The sequence below is a fragment of the Apteryx rowi genome, unplaced genomic scaffold (assembly GCF_003343035.1).
Source record: "Apteryx rowi isolate R43461 unplaced genomic scaffold, aptRow1 scaffold_199, whole genome shotgun sequence".
NCBI classification, from domain to species: domain Eukaryota; kingdom Metazoa; phylum Chordata; class Aves; order Apterygiformes; family Apterygidae; genus Apteryx; species Apteryx rowi.
Window position 1 is genome coordinate 439,252 of NW_020448296.1, and position 27,575 is coordinate 466,826.

The 27,575-nt window shown below is 41.9% G+C and overlaps 1 protein-coding gene across 3 annotated transcripts; it reads right to left on the reverse strand.

Annotated features, from left to right (window-relative positions):
* Positions 1 to 11,994: 11,994 nt before the first annotated feature.
* CIDEA (cell death-inducing DFFA-like effector a) lies at positions 11,995 to 26,808 on the reverse strand. 3 transcript variants are annotated; one of them, XM_026063061.1, is made up of 5 exons: positions 26,746 to 26,808; positions 22,078 to 22,234; positions 21,722 to 21,868; positions 19,492 to 19,673; positions 11,995 to 16,280 (listed from the first exon to the last, which is right to left on the reverse strand). In XM_026063061.1, the coding sequence occupies exons 1-5, from the start codon at positions 26,781 to 26,783 to the stop codon at positions 16,148 to 16,150; spliced, it is 657 nt and encodes a 218-aa protein (XP_025918846.1). In that variant the 5' UTR covers positions 26,784 to 26,808; the 3' UTR covers positions 11,995 to 16,147. The 3 variants fall into 3 exon arrangements, with proteins under 3 accessions (XP_025918846.1, XP_025918847.1, XP_025918848.1); XM_026063062.1 differs by having other exon boundaries at positions 26,751 to 26,788; XM_026063063.1 differs by having other exon boundaries at positions 16,172 to 16,276.
* Positions 26,809 to 27,575: the final 767 nt, after the last annotated feature.

The following is a 27,575-nucleotide window of genomic DNA, read 5'->3' on the forward strand; positions in this document are numbered from 1 at the left end:
AGCCCGGTAGCGATGACCCTGTGCCCGCGGGGGGGGGCTCCTCGCCCCAGCGCGCCTGTGCGGCCGGGGGCGACGGGGGTCAGCGGCGCTCGGCGGGGCACAGCGCTGAGCACCCTCCGGCGACGGCGGCTGTGAGCAGAGGCAGCGCCGCTGCGAGCGGCCGGGGAGGGTTTGGCCAATTTGCTGATCCGGCTGCTCGTTGTGGTTTTGCTTTAGGTAAGTCAGAGAGGAACTGTTCCTACGGAGCGCTGTTTTCCACACTGGTATCCGCAAGGAGAATCCCAGGCAGCTCCGCTGCAGAGCTGGCTCTTCCTCATCTGCGTTTTGCTTCTGGTCCAAAATACGTTTGACAAACACCGGTGTGTTATCTGCACCCATCAAGTAAGTCCTGTCCTTGTTTTATGCGTAGGGAAACCTTTGTCTTGTCCTGTTATTCCTTGGCCGTTTTGGCCTGCTGCCAGGCAGATTGCGACCTTCATCGAGAGGGAAGTATCCGAAGAAGACAAGGGTGGTCCTTCTCGTTATCTCGTCAGCCACTGTCTCTGCACCTCCGTCTTGTGATGTGGTTTTACCAGCAGATAACAAGCCACTACCTGAAACATGTAATTGGGAAGGCTAGCAGTCTTTATGGAGCCGCTTTCCTGAAAGCTCATGTCACCGCAATACAGAGCATGCCCTGGAATATGCATAGTTTGAATAACTTCGTTTTTGGTGAAAAGGGAGATTTTATTTCCCCTCCAGAGAGGAAACAAGTCACCCAGAACTGCTGTATTTCCTTTATGATTCCTGTAGGTAACTGTTTGATGGTTTCCCAGATGGAAAAGAGCTGTCTAGCCTGGCTGCCTGCTTTAATGCCCATATGACTCTTCTTGTGTGGAATGCTGTTGTCTACGTAGCGTATTCTGATATATAGCCCTCGTAGGAGGCATTCATCTGTCTGCACACATCTCTGCTCTCTGACTGCATCTCTTCTGTTGTGCAAGACCAGCCTTGTGGTCAGAGTTGCAGAACCTCACTGCCTGTCCTTGTGTCTTACCTGTCTGGTTAAAAGTGACCCAGCTGGAACTCTCCAGGAGAAGAACCTTGGGAGCTCTCTGCAGTTTAGAACATAGTCAAGATAACCCCCATCAGTTAATAAATAACCCCCAAGCCCACCCCCAAAAAACAAATCTGTCTCTAGCCTGAGAGGCCCCTTCCTTCCTACCTGCCCTTACATTGCTGTGACATGACTGATGTCAGCTAGACTAAGTACTCTGCGCTCCAACCTTGCCTTTACGTAAATGCTTTTCAGCAGGGCTAGCAGCTACCTTCCCATGGCAAATGACTTCAGAGTAGTCCACACACACTATGCTAGATGGAGTCAAATGCCTTTCTGASAACAGTGAAGCAGCTGGAGGATCAGCATGTTTGTCTTGCAAGCAGCCACCACTGCAGGATTGGCTACTCTGTGCCGTTTTCTCTGCAGAAGGACTCAAATAAGTGTCCTTCTATTTGTGATCTGCGTTTTTGGAAGAGATCCATGAGCAAGCTATTTGCTCAGCAGCCTAATTAGTGAGGTCATCCTGGGCTTTGCTTGAATCTATATGTCCTTGGATATGCCCTCCAGGCCTGAGTTCCCCACACTTTGCAGATCTTTCCATATATTGTTGTGAGGCTCATACTTGCCTGATCAGGTCATTGTATCCTGTTAGGATCATTTCTGCTGGTATGTCACCTTTTAAAATTCAGTCTCTGGATCACAACCTCCCAACATATTCCAGCAAGTCTGTCTGAGTGGGCTTTGCTTGTTGCAAATCTCAAACCATGTTAATTGGTCCCAAAAATCAGCTGTGAAAGTGCACCCATGGAAGACTTCTGTGAATAAGATTTTTCAACTTCAGGCCTTGTGTGTCAGAGCCAGGATTAGACTTCTCAATGGTATGCCATCCTGTGCTCTGATGACTAGACCCCAGATCATTCTTATAATCATTATAGCATTGTCTTTCTGAAATTATTATTTTTAAAGCATGTTTACTCTAGTGGCATAAAAGAGCCTAGGCATAGTTCAAGAAGCTGTTACCTTATGTGATGTAAAAACATAAAACAAAAAGGTAGTTGTTAGGGGTTGCTGAATCCAGTAGCCCAAGAGAGTTGAGGCTACCACAGCTCCATGTTCCCAGGTCCAGCCAGCAGTGAGGCTGAGCACGTATTCCTAATAAGCACATACACATGCACGCATGCACGCACACCCCACACACAGATACACAAGGCTGGCCACACTGATCAACACAGACAGAAAACACAGCACTCATACAAACACAAACAGCACCAGCAACCTCATTTTGTTCCTTTCTCTGCTGGTCAGGAGGAAAGCCCATTAGTGGAAGACGTACATACATATATACAATATGGATCCCTCCAGTAGCTGGTCTTAGACACTCAGTCTATTCAGCAGCTGGCCACTGGATCCTTGGTCTCTCTAGTTGTCGGCACCTGCACATGCAAGGCCTCAAGGCTCACAGCCCTGCTCCAGTTGCTGGTATTCAGACCTACACACACCCACACACACACTATGAATCCCTTCAGTAACTGGCCTTAGACACTCAGTTTACCCAGTAGCTGGCCCCTGGATCCCCTGGTTTCCCAGGTGCCTCACACAAAGAGACACAAATATGCAGATGAGCCTCCCAGGCAGCTGGTCCAGAATTTGACCTTAACAGTAGACAACCCTCAGACCCAACAGTCTCTCTGGTAGCTGGCTTGGACCTCCTGCTCCCTCCAGGAGCCAAGTCTCAGGCCCCTCTGGTTTCTCCAATATCCAGCCCAAATTTATGGCTGCTCTAATACTTGGCTCCCAAGCCTCTCATCCTACTCACCAGCTAGCCTTCATATTCGCTAGTGATTACACACTGCCATGTAGACCCACACAATGTGTATGCACTCTGGTCTCTCCAGTTGCTGGCATCACAGACACAGCCCCTCTCCCTCATGGCCCCACTCCAGTTGCTGGCACTGAGACCTCCATACACATGTGTGCACAAAGAATATAGAGCCCCCTCACCCAGGAAAATATGGATAAAGCAAATAATGGATATAGGTAGGCCAGTGAAGATACAAGAATCTGTGAGGGAATATTGGCTAATGTAGTAGAACCTTTAATCCACATGCCTCCTCAAAAGCTATTTAGATTTTAGCAACCAGTGTCCGTCTCCTTCCAAAGGTTCACCTACTGTCTGTGAGTAGCAGTTCATCAAGCCTAAATAATGTTTAGAGGCCAAAACTTTAGCCTGTTTCCCACACATACAAAGTAACTAGCTAAGTGTAAGACTAGAACTGTCGATGTAGATGAAGGTGAGCAACAGTTTACCCAAAGTATTTGCATCTTACTTGTACACATTTTATAACTATTTAAATACATTCTCATGCTCAGTCAGACCTGAATCAACCTGCAGTTTCTCTGTGTTTTGTTGCTAGTAGTCTGAAAAGAAGTAACACCCACTTGTTGGTCATTGAATGTAAATGTACCTTCAAATCCTTTTGATCCATGTTTGTGTTTACTTCGTAGTTTAGCTGAGTTAGGAGATCCAGGTGCCATTATAACCTGCAGATGCAAAAGCCTGTACATTCTCTTTAAGTGTTTATAGCCTTGGTCCATGATTTTAAAGGCATTTAGGTGTTTCAAAATCCTACTATGTACATAACTGCAATGGATTACTCATGGATATATTTTAAAACCCAACTGAACACCTCTTGGAAGTTTAATGCACCTAAAAGTCTTTAAAGATTTCTCCCTAGGTGGCTCACCTGATCGAGTCCATGAAATCCCTTTTATAAATAGATTAGCATAGGAACACAGTGTCAGTTCTGTACAGTGGATTTTTATTTGTTATATTTTGCTAAGTAGTCTGTTTCTCAGATACCTATAATGCATATTGACTTCTAACCCTTTTAACTCAGTCATATTCTTGTTTTCCTTCCCATTCACTTCTTGGCCTAATTTAATATTTAGAGTATGCATTATTTTCTCTATGCACAAAATAGGAAGAAAACTTTCTTAAGATTTTTACTTGCAGATTTCCCCCTTTTCATTGTTTCAGTTGCTTTTCCTTTCTTTTGCAATTCTGCCTCAATTTCTGCTGTTCAATCCTCCCCACAAAAAAAGTGAATATATTTAGCCCTGGAAAATCTGCAAGCTGTCCCAATAGCTACAGACTATCAGCTATACTTTGCAAATTCGTGTCCCAGAAAGCCTTTTGAACAGTTTACATGACTTACATTCTCAAAATATCTCTCCCTCCCAAGCACGGAAGCATAAAATTAAATAGTAACAGAGGTCCACACTCGCATTTTAGGGGGGAGCGGCATGATCCTTTATGATAGACAGGATGTGGAAAAAGGAACGTTTGACTGCTAGGCCTAGTCTGGATCAGTCTGAGATTTCTGGCTGGTGAAAGCCTAGAACAGTTTATTTCCACTGGACAAATCTTTGGTGCGCCGATGGGAGCTCCATGTAGTTCTTCTCTGCTCCTGTCAGTCGGCACTGACAAGGATCTTGGCTGTTAGYCTTAGCAGTGATATCAGAGAGCAACAGCAAACGAAATACTCATATCGCTCCTGTAGGAGGTCCAGCTTCCTTGAAGACTACAGCTTCATGGTCCTGACAAATTGGTGGGGCAATGTGGAGAAGGTTGCAGGGCCTTTGCCTGTGATCATGGGTTTTTGGATAAACAGAAACCAAAAATCTCTGTCTTAAACTTTTCTCATCTACTTCTTGCTCTTGTAAAGGCTAAAATAAAAGTGGAGACGTACAGAATGATGCATTTCACAAGGCAGGATAAAATGTGTAAAGTGCCCATGTTACAGTGTAGAAGGATTTTCCAGTAATAGCAGGCCAGGCAATAGTCATCTCTCCCACAGGATCACACGGAAATTTGCTTTAACGCCCTGGAAAAACCTCAGCAAAGTTCTTCTGTATTTAGCTGGTCATATGATATGATTGTTAAGCTACTTCCTGCTTTTCAGGAAACACATTTGTGTTTATGTCAGTGTTGTTGCTRCAACTATTTCTATTTACTGGAGGAGTTTTTAAGGACTATAGAGAAGTTCATGTCATAGCAGAAGAATTAACATGATATCTACTACTCCCTACTAGTCCCTTTTTTTCAGAAGGAAAATATGCTGCATTTTGATATATAAGAATATCAGAAAGGGTCCATCCAGTGTCATAAAGCTGGTTAGCATTTATGTTAACTACCAAAGCAATAAGCATAATCCACATGGTGGATTCTCTCTGACAGTTTGTAGCAGGCTAGTAAATGCCACTTACCCCACAGTAGCCTTGAAGAGGAAGGTCCCAGGGTTAGTGCAGTTTCCTTCTCTCCTCATTAGTCTAAAAGCTTCTCATGTTAAAAAAAAGATAAAAGTCCTAGTGGCTTGGCTTTGGTTTTTGGCCTGGCTTCCTGAGGAAGCGTGGGAAGACATGCTCTGTGCAAGTGTGTGCATGTGTATCTCCACCACCACTTTTTCAGTATGTTGACCTATGGTGACCAAATTTGACAGACACATGAGTCCCACAGATACTGCAGTTGCAGAAAGTCTAGAAACAGCCCTATAACTAGCTGGCAGGGTCAAACCTTTCAAAAGGGGAAGGGACACAGCAGCAAACACAAAAGCATGCTGTCTAATAAGGCTAAAGCCAGCATATATATTTATTGTAGGTGTTTTGTAGCTTCTATATTTTTCCTAGGAAAGTCGCCATATTTCATACAGTCCTCAAACAGTTTCTCATTTTGTTCCTCCCTCCCCCCCCCTTGCTGTGGTGTCACTAATTGCCACCTATGCTCACCCTGAGTACTGAGGGTTTGCTTTAATGCTTTAATGCTGCCCACCTGTCTGCTTTGTAACAGTAGCTGTCAGTAGAGGTAATGCTGTTGTTGGCATCTCGGTATACAAGATGTGATCTAACCTCRTAATGTTAAAATGAAGGTCACAGCAAGTACAGTAAGTCAGGGCCAAATATGTTTATGTATGAARTTAATGTGTCTGAGAGAGATCCAAGTAACACTGAAGGAATTCTGCCATTTCATCGGAAGGCGTTTCTCAGCTGCATCTTCACACACTTTTCTCACTGTTTGACGAGATGAATGGAAAAATACTGAAAGCTGAAGCCTGAATATTAACGTGTGTTTCAGTCCAGTTGCCTCTGCGCTTTCCAGCACTGGGAGCCTTACTGTATTTTCATTTTAACACATTTTTTGTCCTTTGTAAACCAGCATTTTCTTTCAGCCCTTTGTTTCTCCTTGTTTTCAGCCTCAGTGTTATCATTCAGACAGGACTTTTTGCAGGGTTGGTGGTAGTTATTTTTACGCAACAGCTGCAGCAGCTGTAGAAGAGATAGGCATGTACCTGCCTGTTATGTCAGGCAGAATGTGTGTTTGGTGTGGCTATGTTTTTAACTTCCATTTTAATAGGTGACCTAGCTACATAAACAAACATCCAGAGAACAGGCTACACTGTGTCTTCAGCAAAGTTTGTAAAGTATCTAGCTTAGTGTTTTCTTACAGCTGCAGCCAAAAGAGCACAGAAATACCAAATTAAGGCAGGAATTTATCTACATTCAGCCCTGCAGCCTATCTGCATGTCAGAGATTTTGAGGTCTGAGTTGTTTGAGGAACAGAGTGAAAACAAATTTTAGCTGGAACGTATACTCCGCATTATCTGTATCACACAGTGAGTGAGAGGTACAGCTGCAGGAGGAGGATGAATCTGAGATATTGCTGACTTGTGTTTGGAGTTTAGTCAGCTCTGAACAGATGCCAATACAGTACGGTGCTTATCAGTACACTCTTAGTGTTTTGAGTGCGGGAGACATCAGAATGGGGAGAAAATATCTTTTAGAGAGCAGTCACGCTAAAGATTATCAGAAGAAATAGCATCTTCTGACCACATGAGTACCCTGGCAGCAGCTGTATTTGAAGATCTGTCTAGTCTAGCATTATGTGTCTGTCAGTAGCCAGTGATGGGTGCTAGGGAAAGCGTATAGTGACACTTCCCCCAGCATGTCCTTCTAAGTCCTGGAAATCAGTAATTTGTTGAACGAAAGACTGAATCTGGAGCRTCATATTTAACAGTCCTTTTGCAGCATCCATGAAAGTGCATAACTGCTTTTTTAACTCTGTTACACTTTCAGCCTCCAAAGTATCATGCAGCATTAACTGACACAGTTGAATTCTGTTTGTGAAGATGTACTTTCTATTTTAAAGCTGCTACCTTAATTTGGTGCTCCATGATTCTTCTGTTTTGAAAAATAGCGACTAACAGTTCCTAATGACTGTTGTAGTTTTGTGTCAGGTAAAGTTCTTAGTATTTCTGTTTTACCCTTTTTCCTGTGCACCCTTTTCTGAACCGAAAGTATTAGTCTAATTAATGTCCCCGTGTTTGAGGACATTCCATACCTGTGACAGTCACCCTTCTCTGTATCCGTACTAGCTCTAAGGTGGCCTTTTGGAAATAGGAGTGACCAGAACTGAACGCAGCATTCAAACCTTGGCCATAGATTTATGCAGTGGCACATGATGCTTTCTGCTCCGTTCTGTATTTGTGTTTGAATAAGTCTTAACATCGTGTTTGCCCTCTTGGCTGCTGCTGAGCTTTGAGCTGATATTTTCACTGAACTATATACACTAACTCCAAGATGTCTTTTGAAAGTAGCGACAGATAAATTGGATCCCCTCACAGTAGACACAAGGACTTGTTTTTTCCCTGTTATGCAGTTACAGATATTAAATTTAATCAGGTACTATTTTATTCAAATCAGTATAAAGAAATACTTCTGAAACTCATTCCAACTGATTGTAGTTTTGACTGCCCTGAAGGTTTTTATATGATTGGCAAACTTTATCAGTCCATTACTTATATTTTCCCTCAGGTCATTTAGAATTATGCAAGTCAGGTCCAAGCACAACCAATGTTTCTGTTCTAGACGTTGTTTCTTGTCTTTTAACTTGTTATTGAAGTAGGAGAGCACGTGCATCTTATCCCATCCAGCACAGTCTGCTTAAAAAAACACCTTGCAACACTTGACAGTAGAGATCTGTATTTAGTGTATAGGAGGGGAAGGGAGAAAGGATACGTGTAGGCTGTATTACAGAAAATAACTTCTCATTGTTTTATTCTCTGAGAACAAAGAAAAAGCAATAGACCTCTAAGACAATGGGTTGGAGTCCTGTCTAGACAGCCAGTTATTCAATACTTACTAAGCAAAGTATATGTTTAGGCGGAAATGTGTAGCTTTTCAAATAAAAGTGATTCATCTCACTGTGAGAAACATTATTTTATAAGAGTAATTTGGCAGCTAAAATCAATTATAAATTRCTCTCTCCAGGTCTCGGGTTTCACAGGTGAGCCACAGTTTTCTTCTTTTCCCTCTTTCTTAGATGGTGAGCAGCTCCTGGCTGCCACCCTTCACTCACTTACATAGCTCCTGTTCATTTGTCACACATGTCCAAACCAAAGCAGCATACCACTTCTGGGCTGCTTGACAAATGATTCTCTCAGATTACATTTGCAAGAAGAGCACCATTCCTCGCAATTCCATCCAGGCTTAGTACAAACAGCACTGCAGATGCTGCAACTCAACAAAGCCTGGCTTATTTTTAACAGGACAATCTTTAACACTGTCAAGGGTGGGTGGGTACTGCCACTGAAGGAATGTGGTCTGATACTGACTGCACGTAAACAGCTGAAGAATCCCACTCAGAAAACTACTGATCAAGAATTARAAGGGGAAAACAACATTCACACACAGAGAACTGATCATTTTTCTTTTAGAAAATCACTCTGCAGTAGTGAGACTGAGCAACTATGCTGTTGCCTCAGACTGCAGCCTATTAGCAGCATTACCATATTAATGATTTAAAGGCTTATGAATGCTAAGAATGTAAGAGGTCAGTCTGGCCTATGGCCAGGGTTCAACCCACTGCCTGCCCACATTGAATAATCCTTTTCATGGTCCATTTGTTAAACAGTGTACCAGAATACAGGAGAATATGGGATTACAATATAGGTTGCCTGCACAATAGAATGCCATTACTTTGTGTGAAGGGTGTGGAGACACAGTTACTGCCTGTGCACAGAAAATTTGCAGAGAGATACAGCTCTGTTGTGTCAGATGATTTCATTGTGGTGTCACATCTCTATATTGAATAGAAACTTTTAATTATGTTAAGTGTGGCCTATATGATCTGTCAGGAATAGACAGCTGCCCTCAGTGGTCAAAAACTTTGTATGTCAGGACAACTTCATTAATACAGAGCACAGTTATGCTAAAAATGCTACATAAATACAGAGACAGACCACTTCTGCCTGAAAACACTTAGTATAAACAACAGAGAGAGCAAGACAGATAGGACTTCTTTTTTCTTTTTTGGTTTGCAGTAGCTTTAAAGATACCCCCCATGCTTTTCTTCAGTCATTAAGTATTTTGTTGTTGTTGGAATGTGGCAGAAGTGAATCTGGAAAAGGGGATAGGAGGCCACAAGCTGAATAGCAGAACAGATAGCACGTATAAAGGGGGTCGTGGAGCAAGGCACAGAAAAATAGCAGAAGGAACTGAGTGCATGAAGCTAGTGACATTGGGTAACAGTATCAGACAGAGAAAGGTTTAGATGAAGAAAAGCTAGAGCAGTGTGAAAGTGGTGGGAGCTTCCAAGAGAAAAGCAGAGGTCCTCTATCAGCAGCTGGAATTTTCTGGAAAAAAATCTTCAGCGAGGTGGAAGTCAAAGAAACAAAAGTGACCAGACTACTACTGCCTTTAGTCATTGCTGATGCTGCTGGTGACAAAAACTGCTTTGTTTTCACTGATCACAGATCTTGTGAAAACTAAGGCACTGGTACCCTATCAGGGACAGTTAGGACCAAGAAATATGAGAAGATAATTGTTTACTGAATCTAATGATCACAGAGGTGAAATTCCATTACAGACTATACTCTTTATCTAGATGAAATTCTGACATTAATGTAGTTTGCAGACTATGCTTATAACGATGAGTAAAACCAGCTTTATCACCCCATCCAAGGATGAAATAGCTTTTCTGTATAGGGAAATGGGAATAGCTCTTTGTAGCAACTACTAATTGCTGATTTCAGATAAAATGGGGTTTATTGTTGAATAATCAATTCTGAGAACATATTAGCTATCATGGAAGATGCTGACTTTAATTTGGAAAGCATGTTCACCCAGGGAGCCAGATGCAGATTGGAACAATATTCCATAACAGCTTTTCAAGGCAGCTTCCCTAAGCAGACAAGAAAGCAGGAAAGCTGCAGCTGGGAAAATGTCTAAATTAAGTACCTTTGGTCCAGAAGTCACCAAACCAATACCATTTCCACTTCAGCTTTTCAAGAGAAAAATATAGAGTACCTCTATAGACTTCCAATGTGTCTGGTTCAGTAATAAGTCTATAATCCTTCTTTTTCTTAAATAAGGTTATTTATGTTTTCTTGCTTATTGTTTCCTGATTTTGGAGGTGGGGGAAGAGCATTTAAAAACACTACTAAATAAAGACAAGCAGCAAACCAAGTCAAGTACCTAAGCAAAGCAAAATGCTTTGTAATTAAAAATATTTTTAACGTGATTATGGACTTCACAGTATAATTATAAAATGATCAGAAATTATTATACCTAACTGGACTTTAAAGGACTTCTCAGATGTCTGAAATTTCTCTAGTTCTATAGTAGATGAATTGTCCACATGCCATTAAACTACTGTTTCCTTAAGTACGGTTGCTTTTTATACACAACAGGGTTCACAAAACCCTGGTGGTGCTGACAATAGTTATATTACATCATTTATTCTGGCTAATTAGTAAAACAAACTTTTTAGAAAATGATGATCATGTGCTTTTTATGTTGGAACTGCAAGGGACATGTTTTACTAATTCGAGTTTATTAGGATATACTGTATTTCTAATATTACATTTCATTAGCTACTTCATAAACTAATTAATAGTACTACTTTAATGTTTTTTCAAATGAGGGTGAACATTTATTAGTAAATATTCATAACTGAGAATACGCTAGGAGAAGCCTACTATGAACAGCTCAGATTGATGTGTGACTTTAGAAATATCTAACAAAACAACTCAAGATTGAGGTCAGCAAGTATTTTATCAGCAGTCATGTCATGATACAAACTATTGACCCTGTCCAGGCCATAACTGGGGTCTGCATCTGTAAACAAAGCTGTGAATAACCACTCCAAAAATATTCTCAGTCAGATTTGCTGATTTTACTGTCCAGCTAAATCATAGGCAGTTTATTTTTTTCTCTGTAAGAGACTATTTTTGCACTTTTCTAGAGCAAGAAAACAGACATTGGTTCTCCCAGAAGAGGGGAAACTGTTCAATAAGAGATACAAATCAATAGTGAAACTCTGCAAAACTGTCACTTAAGCTGATTTCAGGATGTACTTAGTAGGCAGAAGTTGCTACATTGGTATCACTGTTGCATTCTGTTTCTCCTGAAGACCGTAAATGAACTCTGGATTAGAGAAATCTAGATGTTCCACTAAATTAAATTCATATTTTCATGCAATCAAAAAGAAAGTATGTACTATTGTGTATGTACATATGACTGCAGGGAGTTTTCCATGAGGCATTACAAACTAGATTCTTGGTCTTTCCTATATTTAATGAAAAAGAGCAACTCCTACCRGAGATTTCCCAAGCCTTCTTTCTCCTATACTCAGTAGTTTGCAGGCTTTTGCAGCTTTGGTAAAGCAGATGGAGGAAGGCATTCCTTTCATATGAAAGGAAACAGTTTGCATGGTTTCTCTGAGGCCAGAAAGTGAGTCAGCAGGAGAGTTAAAAGTTGAGAGCCTTATAATAGTATCCAGTTACCTCAGCGCTGCAGTCCAGCATTTTGAAACTGCCTGTGGCAGACCATAGATCTGTTAACATTCATGATTATTTAATGAATAAGTTATCCTGGAAATTAATAGAGATATCATCCAAAGCCATCATTTGAATATATTTATTCATGGACAGTATTTCTTAAAATTGGCACCACGTATCAGAAAATCTTGCCATCATTGACACATTATAATACCTGCCCATCTTAATTTCATAGCAAGTTAAACTAGCGGACTTGAAAGTTGTGAAGTGGTAAAACACCATCTTCTCCCTTAGAAAAGCAACAATACTTATGATTATAAATATTTTAACATTAATATATAACAAGGTAAGGTAGAAACAGCAAAATGATAAATGCTTAAACCCCATAAGGATTCATTTATTAATACATAGCTAAAGTGACATGTTAATTATGTTAGTATGTCTAGTAAAACCAGAGGTATTAAATCAAAAATATACTTAGTATTTCAGTTTTAAACACTTAAAAGAAGCTTGTGCCTTTAATTCAAGTGCTATCTCAGGAAGAAGTATGCTGAAATGATTTAGAATTATAATTCTAGTCAGTTACAAATGATCACATGCACTGTAATTATCTTCACAGTACTACTGAGAATTACCAACATTTCCTAATTTTCAAACACCTACCTCTCTACACACTGTACCTTCTAGCCCAAAGTCCCCTTTTCCTTTCTTTAGCCACTCCCTTCTCCGCAGGGAAGGGATTCAGGAGGTTTCCTAGAGCATATTCCAAATGGTCTAAGGAATTTAGACCCTGCCTTATCCTCTCCCCCTAGATGGAAGGGTTCGTAATCACATTTCTCCCGAAAGAATAGGAAGGTGTAAGAAAGCAACAGCTTCATGTGTTTATGAAAGGAAGGAAATGAAGTAATGATAAATCCTGAATCACACACACAAAAGAAGCTAGCAGATTCTTCATTCTAGTTGTGAAGAGAGCAGCTTTGTTTTGCCTGCAGCTCATGAATAGTGCCTGAGTCAACAAGATCTAGTACTTCAGTGAAAATTCCTTTTTTGGTAACTAGAGAGTATGACTTGGTGCATTGGATTGTTGGTAAGTGATGCAAAGCAACAGGCAAAAGGGCTGGTGCAAGCAAGGAGGCAGTAAACATGCTTCACACCTTCAACATTTCAGTGCTACCAAGCCTTGACTGCAACAGTAACTAGTGCCTATTAAATGAGATAAAAAATAAAAATTAAAGTTAAAAAATTAAGTGGAAAAGCTAGCTTCATCTCTGCATACCTGCAGTTAAGAGCCTTTTTTAAAATCTGTCTTACTAGATAGTGCACACCACTTGCATGTGGTTTTCTGGAAGCTAAAAAATGCTGAAGTTCTTTGCTGTGTACTATGTATTGTTGAAGTGAAAGCTATGTCTCTGCAGCAGGCTGTAAAAATCAAAGTGGCTCCAATTCAGAGAATTATGCACTCCAGTTTGACTCAAAGCCAAAACTATCTCTGGAAAAAAAGTTTGTACAGTAGCTAATATCATCCCCCAAATACTAAATATACCTGTATACCTATACCTGTAGCAAAATTCAGATTCAGTAGCAATGGAGCTATTTCAAACACTTAGAACTTCCCAAGACACTTTTCCCATTGTGAGGAAATGCCAAATTTGAGTTACTTTGTTCAGCTGTTTGCATTTTGAACTGGAACACAGAGATACTTTGAGATGGAGACTTTGCAGCTCAGATGACCTTCAACAACTCAAGTTTAACATGTAAAGCTCTCAAAGAAGCAGCCACTTGAAAACATTTCAAATTCATACTGACTTAGTCTTTTAGATTGTTAAATTTTAATATAGTGCCACTGAAAACTATGGAGTGTTAGTTCTGTAGTAATTCCCTCTAGCTATGGAAGGCTGGAATTTGAGATCTACACAGTTCAGACTTGCAAAAGCTTTTGTATTACAGATGTTGAAGAGGCAATTTATAGGTTAGTCCAATATTGAACAATGCAAATTTTTTTTTTTAATGTTGGTGCTCCCATTTTCAACACACATATTCCTAGGAGCATTATGCAGAGTTTACTTTTGAAAGACAGGCTTGTTTTAATAGAATAAATAGCCCTTAAGAGCTGAGTTAGTGACAAAGCCCTTGCACTGCATCAGTTAAATGCTATTCCTTGATATGGGTAGAAAGACCTTGGCCAACAATCACTATTTCGGAGTGTTTTGGGGGGAGCAATGCACATGAAGTATGAAGCTTTCATTTTAATATAACCTCTTTCTCAGTAGCTGCAGAGTAGTTTTAGTGTTTTCTTTTAAAGGAAACTTGACAGTGCTACAAGTTGCAGCCATTCTTCCCTGGGAGAAATTAGTAAGAACCAGTCCTTCCCTTGCCTGGAGACTTGTCTTCTCCCCCCCCGCCACTAAAAGAGCAAACACTCAAAAGTGGATGGCAAACAAACAAAAACATGGTTTCTTTCTTAGCTGTCCACTCATTTGTAATACCATTACTGAAGAGAGAACAGAGACCTGGCAAACTTGTCTGTCAGTCCCTTTAAGACTGGCCTTTAGGCTGCTTCTCATCACAACAAACTGATTTGAAAGATGCAGCTTCAGCTAAGTCAGATCCTTAAAGGGAAGGCACAAATAAGCATATGAAGGTGAAATTTGCAGATAAAAGTGAGAGCAATATTTCTGTGCATTAGYGACATTTGAAGTGAACAAACCCAGCTGATAGATCAGAATGGATACCACCAACCATGATTCTTGGCTCCTTTCTGTTCACCTGTTACTCTTTTAGAACATCAGGTTTTCTTCTACCTTCTGACCCCAGAAGAGGGCTAATCAGTGCAGCTGATAGTGAAACAAATTTTGTCTCAGTAGAGGTGTGGCAGGCATCTGGGGGTCCTTTCCCTTTTGCTCCTACTGCTTTCTTTCCCCAGTCCCACTGGTTCTCCCTGTCACYGAGTTTCTCTTCCTGGATAGCATCTGTTAGCAGATACAGGTAAATGTGTCTCTGACATCTCCTTAACTCTTTTGTTCTTGAGCAAGAATATATCTAAGCATGTATCTAAAACTGGTCATAAGCCAGCAAATGAAAACCTCAAAAAATCCCTACAACAATAGTTATTTTTTTCCCTTCAACAACAGGAGTCTGCATTTTGACAAAAGATCCCCAGCACTGTTTGTTTTCCACTTTGTTCACACTGTTAAGGAGACACTCGCTGGAAACAAGTCATTCTAGCAGCTCACTAAACTGCAGAAGACATTCTGGACAATTCTATCTAAAGAATAAAAACTTTGCCCTTTAACACAGCTTGTCTTGGTAGACTATAAAACTGCAAATATCCAGTTTAGAGCACATGTATGTTATGCAAATCTAGACAGTGTCCTGTTGCTCTCCCCTGAACACAGGGGCATTGAGTTCAGGGGTCTCTACAGATCCAYGCTACATGTATCTTAAGTACAGCCTGGGATGTAGCGTCACATCTTGTAGCTGAACAGTAGAAATTACAAAAGTGAAGGTTTAACCTCTGAAGAAAGCTTCAGAAGGTTGCCTGTAAGCCATATTCCTGAAACTAAGGCAAATTATACAGTGCTTAACATTTTCTTCAACTGGTATGAGTTATACCAGCCAGAACTTTCTGTAGGTTTGGAGAAAAATGTAAGGAGTTATATAAAGTGTTTTTACTTACTTTAAGAGAAGTAAGGCTAAGTTTTAAGCTTCTGCTTAGTAGCTGCACTTTCTCCAATTAGATTTCATGTGATTAGTCAGTCACTGAACCAGAATTCAGTTATATTATGCATTCCTATTGTAAATAAGTACCCTCCACCCTTTTGTACCTCAGGTGCAGTAGAACACTAGTACCAGCAGTGTTAGGGAATAATAAACGAAAAATCAAAAAGCCCAAACAAACCCTTTAAAGCCCAGTCTGTTCAGAAGGCAAGTAAACAGCCATGAACATAAACCATGTTTTGATCAGTGCAAGAAAAAATTAGATACAAAGCCTGCATGCTTCAAGGTATACTGATTCTCCATTTTTAGTTGCTGCGGCAAACACTTGCCTTCTCTCCATTTGCCCAATTCTCAAACATTAGGCACCCATCCTTTTTCTGTTAAGAGTCTGTGAACACCAAACATATTTTATGGCTAAGGCCTACAAGCATTCCCACATGGGGAAAAAAGGTTAGTTCACCTCAGTGGACAGTCCCTACTTTAACATCATTACAATCAAAATTGGGCAAAGAACATCTTTAAGTAAAAGGATCCAGTATTAGAAGTGCAGCTGTGCTCACTACTCCTGCTTTGGTCTTGTACATGTGCCGTCTTCATCATATTCACCCATCAGCTGCAACATGTAAGTTCCAGTGTAGAGAAGAAATTGTCCAGTTATTTGTGCTGCATGGGATATTAGCTGAAGCACCTTCCTAGAAGAAAAGCCACTTGTTTAAAAAAGTTTTCACCAGCAGAGCAACATTGTCATGTCCTTCCTTCCCCCCCACCGCTCTTTAAGATGAGTTAGGTAGATACATTTAAGAATTCTCTTGGTCTTCCTCACTTCTGGGCAGCTGGTCACTTTTATGCCTTCTTTAGAGCAATTACTTCTGTGCCCATTGATTGACAGAAAACTGTTGACATGTTGCAGGCTTAGGCAGAACCAGAAAACACATTTAACAAAGTTGTCTGTCATCCTGTTAAGACTTCTACAGGCCTTCTGCAAAACCATCACTCAAACTACCAGAGGACCATTGAATATTTAACTTTACCTGAGAACTCAGCAGCATTCCTGCAGCATGAATATTTTGCTTCTTACCTTTAGGCCAGTCACTAAGAGGACATCTTGTGTCTCCCAGCTACAGATCAAACTTGATTAGCACTGAAGCTGAGCAATTACATTACAGAAGATGCCCTACAGCAAAACAAGTGAAGCCAGGCGCATTAACACTACCCAAACAGCAAACCTTAGGAATTCTCAGCTCCCACCAAATTAATGCTTCAAAGTAGTAAAATAATTCCAGGATTCAAATATATAATAGGGTGTGAGAATCAGTACAGATCCATAAACTAAAACCAGGCAAGCATCAGGGGTGTATAGTATAGACTGTGGATCACCACAGGATATCAAGGATATGGAGATGATCATATTTCAGTGGTCCCTTATTCTTCAGCTTAGTCATATCTGTGTCTTGCTTCCACTCTCCAAAAGACAATGGGGACATCATTAAATATAGCTGAGAGCTATATTCAAGCCTCATCCCCTCAAAGTTAAGTAGGCTTTCTCAAGTATGAGGTTAAGGCACTAGGGAAGTGGAAGTCAAGAACTGGAACAATTCCAAAATTGGAAAGGGACCAGTTTCTGAAGATGCAGAAACCAGACCAGGCTTCCCCTTCTGCAAAAGAGGGGGAAAACTTTCTGAATTCCTGTCCAACAAACCATGCAACTGTGAACCTACTGTTGCTATTCACTTCTCCTTTGAGTTCTAGCAGAGAATGCAAACAAAATTCTCTTCCTGCAAATTCATTTTTTTCCACCATAATTAAAGAATGTTTGCAGTCAAAATACAGTGCTTCCCAAGAACTTAATACACTGCCACTTAGAGCCTGGGAAGCCTTCAGAAGTACTGTACCTTATTTATGCTTCCCACACACATGCCATTTCAGTATGTCCTTTCCTCCTCAATATAGCACAGGCCAAGGAGCTTTACAGTGTAAAGAAAGCTGCACCTGGTACCAAGCTTTTGAGCAGCTGCAGTGTGTCACTTGCACATGAGAGCAGTTGTCGTGTAAGCCACTGAGGAAGTATTTGTTGAACTGAACATTTGACCCTTCAGTTGGGCAAGACAGGGAGAAACCATTAGGGGAAATGCACTGCTCAGATCTGGCAGGCAGTGAGCCCCTCCCACCAGTGAACTGCAGCTTTTTAAAGTTGTTTCCCTTCACACTCTGTGGGAGGGCTCAGGGATATGGCAGAGTTAGTAATTTGGCACTCATTAGCAGAAGGACTAACACAGTCTGACTCAAATTCAAGTAGCAAGTTGAGACAGATTGTCTCACGGTCAAATTGAAGAGTGTCCAAGGTTATTGCCTCTCTTCTCACTGTTCTCTTTGCCAGGGGGCTATTTTCCCACCCTTGTGCTGGTGCTTCCCTCACAGCTCAGTCTTTGTAGAATAGCTGTACTTCTAGAACTCCACAGCTACTTCAGCTGTTTCCCAGCACCACTTCTTTCTCACCAGCTGCACTGTGTTGGCAGGCAGGCAGAACTGTCATTTACAATTCTTTCTTTAACACTGCAAGTTCCAGTGCTGATACTCATCGCCATAACAGATAACCAGAAATCAGAGTTTTGTCAAGCCTCTTGAGCCAGAACAAGACAGGAACTGGAGGAGCGCAGCTGTCCACGGGCAGACCTTTTCTTTGAAGAAACTCTAATGAAGCCAGTGCTGCATAGTATACAGCAGTATAATTACCGCAGAACAATCAGATAAAATTCTCATTTACAGTCGCACCAGCTTTAGCCTGAAAGATTATGTAAAGGACCACCTAAGTACAGTAGGGAGGTCAGTCAGACATAAGACGGGGGATAAGATTAGCATTATGATATTTAAGACCTGCATCATGAGGCTAGGGACTACTTGAACACTTCAAACTAAAGACTACATGTTGCTCAGGTGAAGTGTAAACCCTGCTTAGAGGCATGCAGATCTGTCTGCTCTGTACAGAGTAGATCTGGTCCTCAAAACTTAGCAACTCTACACTGCCATGTCTCAACCAGAATTTGAAAGGTCAGGTAGAGCAGTTCAGGGCTGTAACTTAAACAATTGTCAAAGCAGAAGTATGGTACCTCTGGGAAGGAGTTATTTCTTCAGAGACAGACACAGCTGCTTTTGACAAGGCACAAAGACTTGAAAGCAGTGGACAGGACAGACTGGTATTATTTTGCCTCTGCATGAGGCAGCAGTTCCCAACAGCCAGTTCTGCCAAACCCAGGATCCACCAGAGCTTGGGCCTGGGGGAGGCAGTGGTCCTTTCTAGGCTGTTAGTTTGCTTAGAGATTAGCTTGCTTAAAAAAAGTGACAGTCTTAGTACAGATGACAAATACTGAAGACAGTACAGAGTATCATTTCTTCCCTTTCTTTTTTGTTGTCTCCATATGCCTTTCAAGAGGTGAATTCGGCAGTCAGGTTTTGCAAAATCTGAGTAAGCTTCAAGATAGGAATCTGCCATTAAGGCTCAGATTCCTATCTCATTTTGTCCTATTGAAGTACCCATCTAAAGAGCATAATACTCATTCCTCAGCCTCCGGTATTCTTCAAACAAGTCAAAAGTCTGGGGAATTCTCTCAAACAGGGAAAAAAGCCTGTACCTTGAGTGTTATGAGTACAAACTGATATGGTTTTGTCTTGGTGGAAGTTTAAGATTCCACTATGAAAAACCATAGCAAGTTATACATACTTTTTTTAACCTTTTATAAGATATCTATCCACCTTCCACTGGAAGCCTCAGCATGTTGACCAATTTGTAAGAATTAATAAAAAATATTAAGTTTATAAACACACCTGCTTCACAGAACTGGTAAGCAAACACAGGTTTTTGTCATTAATATATATGCCTTGTTAGCTTTGGAAGTGTATACTTACCGCAATACACTTTTTGCTCCCATACATTTGATATCATACGACACAGAGTAGATCTCATAGAAAGTGGCCTTCACATTTAAGCAGCCAATAAAATCTTTAGGGTTCAGCTTGTACAGATCAAATGTTATGTTAGCTACTCCCATTTTCTTCTTTTGTCTCATAGGGGTGACTCCATTTCTTGTCTAATTTAAAAGGGAGAGATAGTTTATAAGCCTGGAGAATAAGACAAGACAATTGCTAATGGTGCAGTTCTTCAGAAGCAACTCACTTATTTCAGTCTTTGGGCTAGTTCATAATCGATTCTAAATTAGAATTAAAAGCATTAGCACTTAGAGAAAAGCAAGTCTGTAGCTTATATAATTTTGTCCAAGTCCTGATCAGGCCTCTGAAACTATTCCAGACAGACCCAGTTTCTGGGTCTTTTTAGAACAAGTTCTAAAGTGACATAACACCTCTTGAATATTTCTTTACTTTAATCCGGTTTCTTTTTCAGGCTATGCTGAGACCACAGGTAATCCCAGTGGAAGCTGTCCCTGCTGTTTCAACAGGAAGCAAGACATTAGGTCCTTCATTTTAGGAAGAAACACAATACTAATTAGCAATCCTATCAATAGCTGCAAAGATGACATCTGTGAAAGTTAAGTCCTTATTTCAAATCCTGGCTCATAACACCCTTTTCTTACTAAAAGAACAGGGAGAGGGAAACCACTATTGATTATGCCTAGGATTTAATGCTAATTTTTAAAGGAAAAAGGAAAGGAGGAGTGTGGAAGGTTGTCTTCCACCTTAACTCCAGCCTCTCCTGCCCAGCAAGTTTTAATGAAAGCAGCTCTTGTACTCTTTCAGGATTAGATCACTTACTCCAAGAGGAAAAAATTAGTAAGCAAGTCCCATCTTTAGAGAGACATCTAGTGGATACATGAGTAACTTTACTCAACATATTTTATTAGAGATTAATAATTTGGCAGCTACCAATCTGTTTTTGCATGTTAAATGAAGCAATAAAATTGTGCAAGACTGGGGCTTTTCATACTTGTTACCCCAGTGCTCAGACAGTGCCAAGATAAATATGACTGAGTTAAGCACTGTACTATATCATTAGCCAGCAGTTTTATGCCTGTTTCTTTTACTTTGATAGCCTCTGAGCTGAGCTCAAACAACTGGCCCCCCATCAACAGGGGTTTGGGGCATGTACATGTAGTTAGGTATGCTTGGTAGCATATCCCATTAGCACTCAGGATATTTGGATGAAGCATGACAGAGTTTTCTCTACACTCCAAATGATTTATGGTGGAGTTGTGGTACCCTTCCACTGTCATTCAGGACATACTGAAGAGGGGCAGCATTTAAGCTAGTCCTGCAACCATGCCAAACAGGACATAGGGCAGAGGGGGAAGGAGCTAGGTAGAGTCATATGCCTAGCTGCAACTTCTTTTCTGCTCTTGGAGCTCACAGCCCAGGTGCAGCAGGTTGATAAACCAGTGAGACAGCACAGTAAAAACATGCAAGCTGCCCACACTGCCACAGGAGACTGAAAAATGGGGCAAGATTGAGCTATGCATGTAAAAACACAGAAATGGGTTGGCCTGCTACAGACAGCAGTTTCCTYCCCTGCACCTGGTACAAAGTTTGATGATAGCTTTCTAGCAACAATCATTTCATGGAAGGGCACTTAAGAATTTGACTCTTATTAATGTACAGCTATGTTACTCTCACACAAACCCCGAAACTGGACACTAATTTCATAGCATTAGAAGGCTAAAGCTATCCAGACTAAGTAGTTCTTAAAATATCTCAAAGCACCTAGGCTATCATATTTTTATGACAACTTTTAGCCATTTGCAAGATTGAATACAAGCATTTCTCTAGTCTTCACTAAACTATTACTGCATTCACCCCAAAGCAAAATTTATTATGTATTGCTTAATTTGAGCTTTTTATTTTTGCTCTAAAATTTCCTTTATGTTAGACAAAGGCTCAAGAATGAGGTTATTAATGAGCTTCTCCAAAACTGGGATTTTCCCCTATAAATTTGTTTTCAGTTGTGACATTTCATTCAATTCATGGCAGATCTTTGTCAACAGTCCTATGTTCAAGTAAGGGGCAGGAAAACAAAACAAAACACACACTTGATTTATCATCCAGGAAGGCTTAACATGAATCTGCAACACTTGTCTTCTTTAGGGGAAGTTTTCTTCCTCTTCTTCCCTGTCTCCAAGTGAGCACTTACTTGTGTCCATTTCTGTCCTTTTTCTAGGATCATGAAGTGTGTATTATCATCCAGGGACTGGAAGAACTCTTCCGTTTCTACAGCTGTGCCATCTTCCTCCAAAACCAGAGTAACTATTCCAGCAGATATAAGGAAGGCATCTATGGTCTGCAATAAAATAGATTATAGCATATGAAAGGTGGCATGTCACTGTGATCCTTTTTTTCCTGTCATTAAATATTAAGACTTGCTCATGTGCCACATTCCCTTAAACTTCCCCAGTAATGATTTTTAGAAGAACAGAAGCCTGTGGGTTACCTTCCTGGGAGACAGTACTTCACTATAAGTTTCAGCCAGAGTGGGAACTTTTGCTATACCTTGCTGATTAGCTCTTGCAGGCTGCTCGCAACAATTCCTTTCCGGCTGCTTCTGGAGGCATTTGATACACGGAAAGGTCGCCCTGCAGGCATGAGAGGAGGGAACAGGGTCTGTTTTGTTACTGCTCCCACAGATGCTCCCATGGATACCAAAGATCTAAGATAAAGAAAATTTCAGCTTAGTTACAAAAATAGTCATGTCAAGCATTGTCAGAAGGACTCTTGAGTTCAGTGACATAAGCACATTGTGCGAGTAATTCACAGGTCATGTTAGACTTTGGAGCTTGCTTTCAAAACTAAATATTATATAGCCCTACAGACACTTGTCTCTGAACTTTCTCTTGCCAGTGACATTTGAAAACACTTCTAAAATTAAAACCATTTTGAGCAGATGTGGGCCAAGTTGCTACTGAGCTCAGCCAATGTCAAGGTCTCGGTTACAGTGAGGCCAACAGTTTTAACAATATGGTGAACTGGAAAGGCAGCCACTCTTACTGCATTCAGCGGTACAGATCATTCTCTTTACCTGCAAGATAAACACTCCTTCAGATGGTTCACAAGACTACTTTCAGCTAGTTATTTAGGATAAGCACTTGCTTCAGGAAGACTGAACAATTTTCTTATTATCCATATTCAAAACACCTATTATTAGGATGCAAATGGATCCTTTCTATATAGTTATAATTGACTTGCAAATGACTAAGACACTTGTTTATTTTCTAAATACTATCTGTAGTCTACAAAATTCCATCTAGTTTCGGAAATGCCAAAATAAGACTTATTTGTGCCCTAAGGTATCGAAAGAAGAAATGAGTCAAATGAAGTGAAAGTTAAGATCACAGTACATAATGAATAGTGCTGGAGCACGATAGAGAGCCTAGAAGAATTCAGACACTTCCAGAAAGATGTTTGAGTTTATCCTGAACAATCACATGTTTTAATAGTGACTGTTTAGGTACTCTTAGGAAAACTGAGCACATAAGTGGTGACTGTCTACTCCCACATCCAGGTACAGAATTGCTCCCATCTACATCTAGCGATAACTTTTTACTGCCAAATTGTACTGGTTAATTCAATAGCCAGACAGTTTGCCAAAAATCCCCTTCTACATGATACCAGGAAATGGCTGATCTGTTTTTAAACAGATCTTGTGTATGTAAGACAGTACTCCATCTCTCAAATTCTCGGGGTTTCTTTCCTGAATGCCTATTGCTCCTTAATACTAAATTGCACAGAGGTGGGGAAGGGATGCATCACTGCTTTGTTCTCCAACATCAATGTAAGAGATCAGCTTCATGGAGGAAAAAGTTATTCTCATATACTTTCACAGAGGAGGATGAAGGGAACTGGCAGTCTTTCTCTGCATCAAAAGAGTGACTACAGGAATCCCTAGAACAATGATGAAATAGCATAAAGTTAGTCAACAAACAATGTTCAAGTTTTGTCTTTTTGTATAAGTCCACACTAAGGAGAAGATCTATCTTTTCCAAAACTTTTACCTGTTTTTTTTAAAGCATGTTTTCTGGGATGTGAGGGCAGCCATTTTTGTAAAGAGGCAGATAGAGTTTCAGAAACTCATTTCCTTCTTGCTGTCATCCTGAACTGCCATTCTACACAGCTTTAGGTTACTATCTCTCATCTGAAGAGAAAAAAAAAGTTTCTCCTCCTCACCAGCTCCTCCGGCATTACTGGAGGAGCTATTTTATTTATTTATTTTTTTAGGAGGGTGATTTTCAGAAGTGTTATTCTAGTTCAAGCTAGAATACCTTCTTGGTAATGCTATTTGAAAACTAGGTTCCCTAGCTTTTAACATATGCACACATTTGGCTGGTAGAAACCGCTCTCCTCATAAGCGGGTGAGGGTAAATGGTCAGTGTGGTTTCCAGAAACTGGCACTGTTTCCAGTCAAAGGGCTAAGCACTTTCCTTCCAAAGAAGGGTCAGTGCCAGGGAGAAGGACAGACTGACAGAATAGCACTGACACAGGGCAGTCACTTAAGATCCATAAGGGGACGTGTGCTAAGACCGKGTGTGTCTGTTGATCTCTTCACTGACTAACTTAATGGTGCCGCAGTCACCCTGCTAGCCCATGGGCAGCTCCCATTCTGAGTCACCCGTGTCTTTGCCTCAAGTATGAAGCCTATTCAGCTCATCAGGGCTGGCGACTCCACAGGTCACGTAGATGTTAGGAAGTGCGATGCTCAGGATACAAGAGACAACACTTTCAGAGCTAGTACAACTCCTTTCCTCCTCACACACTTGAAAACTAGAATTGAAAAAAAAGTCTAGAAGAGTTTGTAGTGTATATGACCATACTGCCAATAGTTGTTTTTTTTTGCGATGACAAAATACCAGTCCTGTTAAACAATTTCCTTTCCTGTTACTCAAGCCAAGCTGTCACTCACAAAAGGCAAAGCATATGAGAAAAAGCCATGACATACATCTTGATACAGAGGCAGGGCACACGGGCAGGACTCAAAATCATTTAGAAGCAAGGGTTCATTTCAGGCACTAGTAGAGCCAGCTATATAAGCCATTTTTGCAGCTCTGAGCAGAAGCTTCTTCAGAACTCAAAAAAATCAATCACCTTACAGTGTTTCCTAGTTCTACTAGAGGAAAAAAAAAGTTGGGGAAAAAAAAGATTACTAAACCAGGACTTCCATTAGCTCCAGCAGACCGTCACTTAACAGAAGTCTAAGTCTTGGGTAGTTACTTAATATCAGTGCCACTTCATCTATGTTTCAATAAATCAGTCAATATCATATCTAAACTAATTCTGCTTACAAAGTAGTGAATCTGGGCTTCTAGTGCAGGGTGAGGTTTCAATTAATGGTACTAGGTAACAGAAGCCTCTGTGCTTTTATGCTCTTTTGGATAAGAGAATGAAACCCTTTGTTTCTGGGCCTGTTGCCTAAAGCCTGTTCCTCCCCCCCCCCCATGGCCACAGATTTAAAACAGCCCAGCCTAGGTCTGGGGCTCCTAGAAAGATCACCTTTTACTGCAGCAGTCCTCAGAAACCAGACAAGAATTCCTGATGCAAGGAACATCTCTACTAGATTGGACTTACTGAAAATAGTTTCCAACCAAAAGCTGATCAAGCCAAGTCAGGAAATGAGTGGTACAGATGCAGGGAGCATTATAAAGTGCTTTCTAACTTTATTAGAAAGTTGAGTGACTTAGATACAGACAACTCCACCATTGTTTTATTATTCTTTAAAGTTGAAAGGATTAGGTCTTCATTCTTCCCTAAAGGAGCAAGGATCCTATGTCAGTGGAAAATGCAAGAACTCAGAAAAAGTATTTATAATCAAAAAAGCAAATATCTCCACACTCTAGAATCTTATCCAGTTTGTTCTGTACAACTGCAACCAGTTAAAAAGGGACTTGCAGGTACTGCCCTAAGCATTCAGTGTAGTGTCAAGGCTGGGGGGAGGGGAGGGGGGGAAATGACAACAGATGAATTCAGCTATTTTGAGAAGAAAAAAAAGATTAAAAGCCTGCCTTGAGCCCTGTGCACACATTTCACTCTATCTTTGTTTGCAATATTCCATGTATGTTTATCTAAGAATGTGGTGCAACAGCCTTCACACTCAGAAAGTCAAAGTTGCACAACACAAGTGGCTTCAGAATATGGCATGGTTTGACTTTTAGGTTAGAGTTCACAGACAAATGACAATAGCAGTAACAGCTAAGCCAAAAAAAAGCTAGAAATTAGTTAGGAGACCTGAGGGTCTACTGCATTATGGACTCAGTTTCTCTGCTAAAACAATAGTTTTAAAGATACCAGAACAGCAGCTATAACAAGATGCATTTGAGTGATGCACAGAATTAGACCTTTCTACATGTAATAAGCAACTGAAATGCAATCAGAGGCCTTGAATTTCAGTCAGTTGTCATTAAATACAAGTGGCCCATAAACTCTACCACGACTTCATGCCTGAAATGAAGCTTCATCTTAGCCTGCAACATGTTAGCTTCACTACTTGCTGGAGGCAGACAGTATCCTCGAGCCCCCCATCCTTGTTGTTATACCTCGAAAAGGAGATATGGGGGTTAAAACTGTAGAGTTCCTACTCGTGCTTCCCTCAGCAGAACTTCATCTCAGGCTTGAAAGGTTTTTGGCTATTTGCTATTCCAATCTAGGTTTGATCAGATTTGTTCCCCACCCCCCCGTCTACTAATCACTGGAGCTTGGAGAGTGTCCTTTGCTCCTAAGGAGCTAGGACTGACAAGTTACTCAGACTCAGCTCTTTGCAGCAGGTCCTCCGAGCATCTCGCAGAGGGTCCCAGCGGCGCGGCCGGGCCTCTCGGGGCGCCAGGCCCGGGCAGCGGGGCAGCGCGGGGAGGTCGCTTCCAGCCTCAGCACTGCGACACACCTGCCGGCCGGGCAGCAGCAGCGCCCCGCTCCCGGCGCGGCAAAGCCCCACGCTTGAGGCCCCTTAGCAGCGCGACCCCGAAGAGGCGCCCGCCCGCCCGCGGGGGCTGCGGTCAGAGCGCGGCGGGAGGGAGCAGCGGGCCGCCCGGGCCCGACACCGCGGGGCCGCGGGCTCGGAGCCGCCGGCGCGGGGCTCCCGCGCCCCGGCCGCCCTCCGGCAGCCCCGGCGAGGGGACGCCGCCGGCCCGGGCACCCGCCCCTCGCCAAGGGGATCGCCGCGGGCCGCGCGCTCACCGCACCAGCGAGCCCACGTAGTCCCGCGTCGCCTCCATGCCGAGCCCCCGCCGCCGCCGCCGCCGCGCCGGCCCCGCCGCTTTTGTGGGCGCGCGGCGGCTCCGCCCCTGGCGCAGGCCCGCGCCGGCCCCGGGCTGCGCCGCTCCGCGGGCGGACGGGCGGGCGGGCGCGGAAGGGGCTGCCGCGCCGCTGCCCCGCGCCGCGCTCCTGCGGGCGCAGGGGAAGGGCCCCGCGGCGGCTCCGCAGCACGTAGGGCACGGGCGCGCTTTTGGTTGGAGCGGGAGGTGCAGCACTGCTCGCACACCGGAGGTGTGCTGATGAGGCAACCTGCTAGAGCAGCTCTTTTCTGGGTCGTTCCGAGCCACGCAGATAAACAATAAATACTATTACAATATGTTCAGGGCCGTGCCAAGTCTGAGCTAAGTTTAAATCTCTTACAGCACAACAGGCATCAGCAATGGGGTTGTAATAATGGTGCAAGTTAGAGCATTTAAGAATGAAGAAGGCTTTTCTTAGATGCATCTTGCCTTATGGTTTACCTGGGAAAGGAATGACAAATTTTTGTTTTATGACTAACACAGCAACAAAATCTAGCCCATGAGGCAGTGAAAGCCAATCTCATTTGAAGCCTCTAGGCATTAGAATAAGTCAACAGATTACATGTTTCAGCTTCTGATTTTAGAGCTGTGAATGAGCTTATGCCTTGGATTAAGGTATACAGTAGCTTTGGCAGAGGTATTTAGTGTTATTCCTCTGGGGGGGAAGGCTCTGTTTACACAACAGGTACAAATACAGCTTTTCCTTTTCATATTGGCCTATGAGCATGGATA

Bases quoted from the DNA above. Each gene is read 5' to 3' on its own strand.
- CIDEA (XM_026063061.1), bottom strand. From the start codon at position 26,783: ATGGAGGCGACGCGGGACTACGTGGGCTCGCTGGTGCG. The intron at 22,235-26,745 runs GTGAGCGCGCGG...TCTTTATCTTAG, and splicing joins TACGTGGGCTCGCTGGTGCG to ATCTTTGGTATCCATGGGAG. The intron at 16,281-19,491 runs GTAAGTATACAC...CTTTTCTTCTAG, and splicing joins GGAGCAAAAAGTGTATTGCG to GAAGGTGCTTCAGCTAATAT.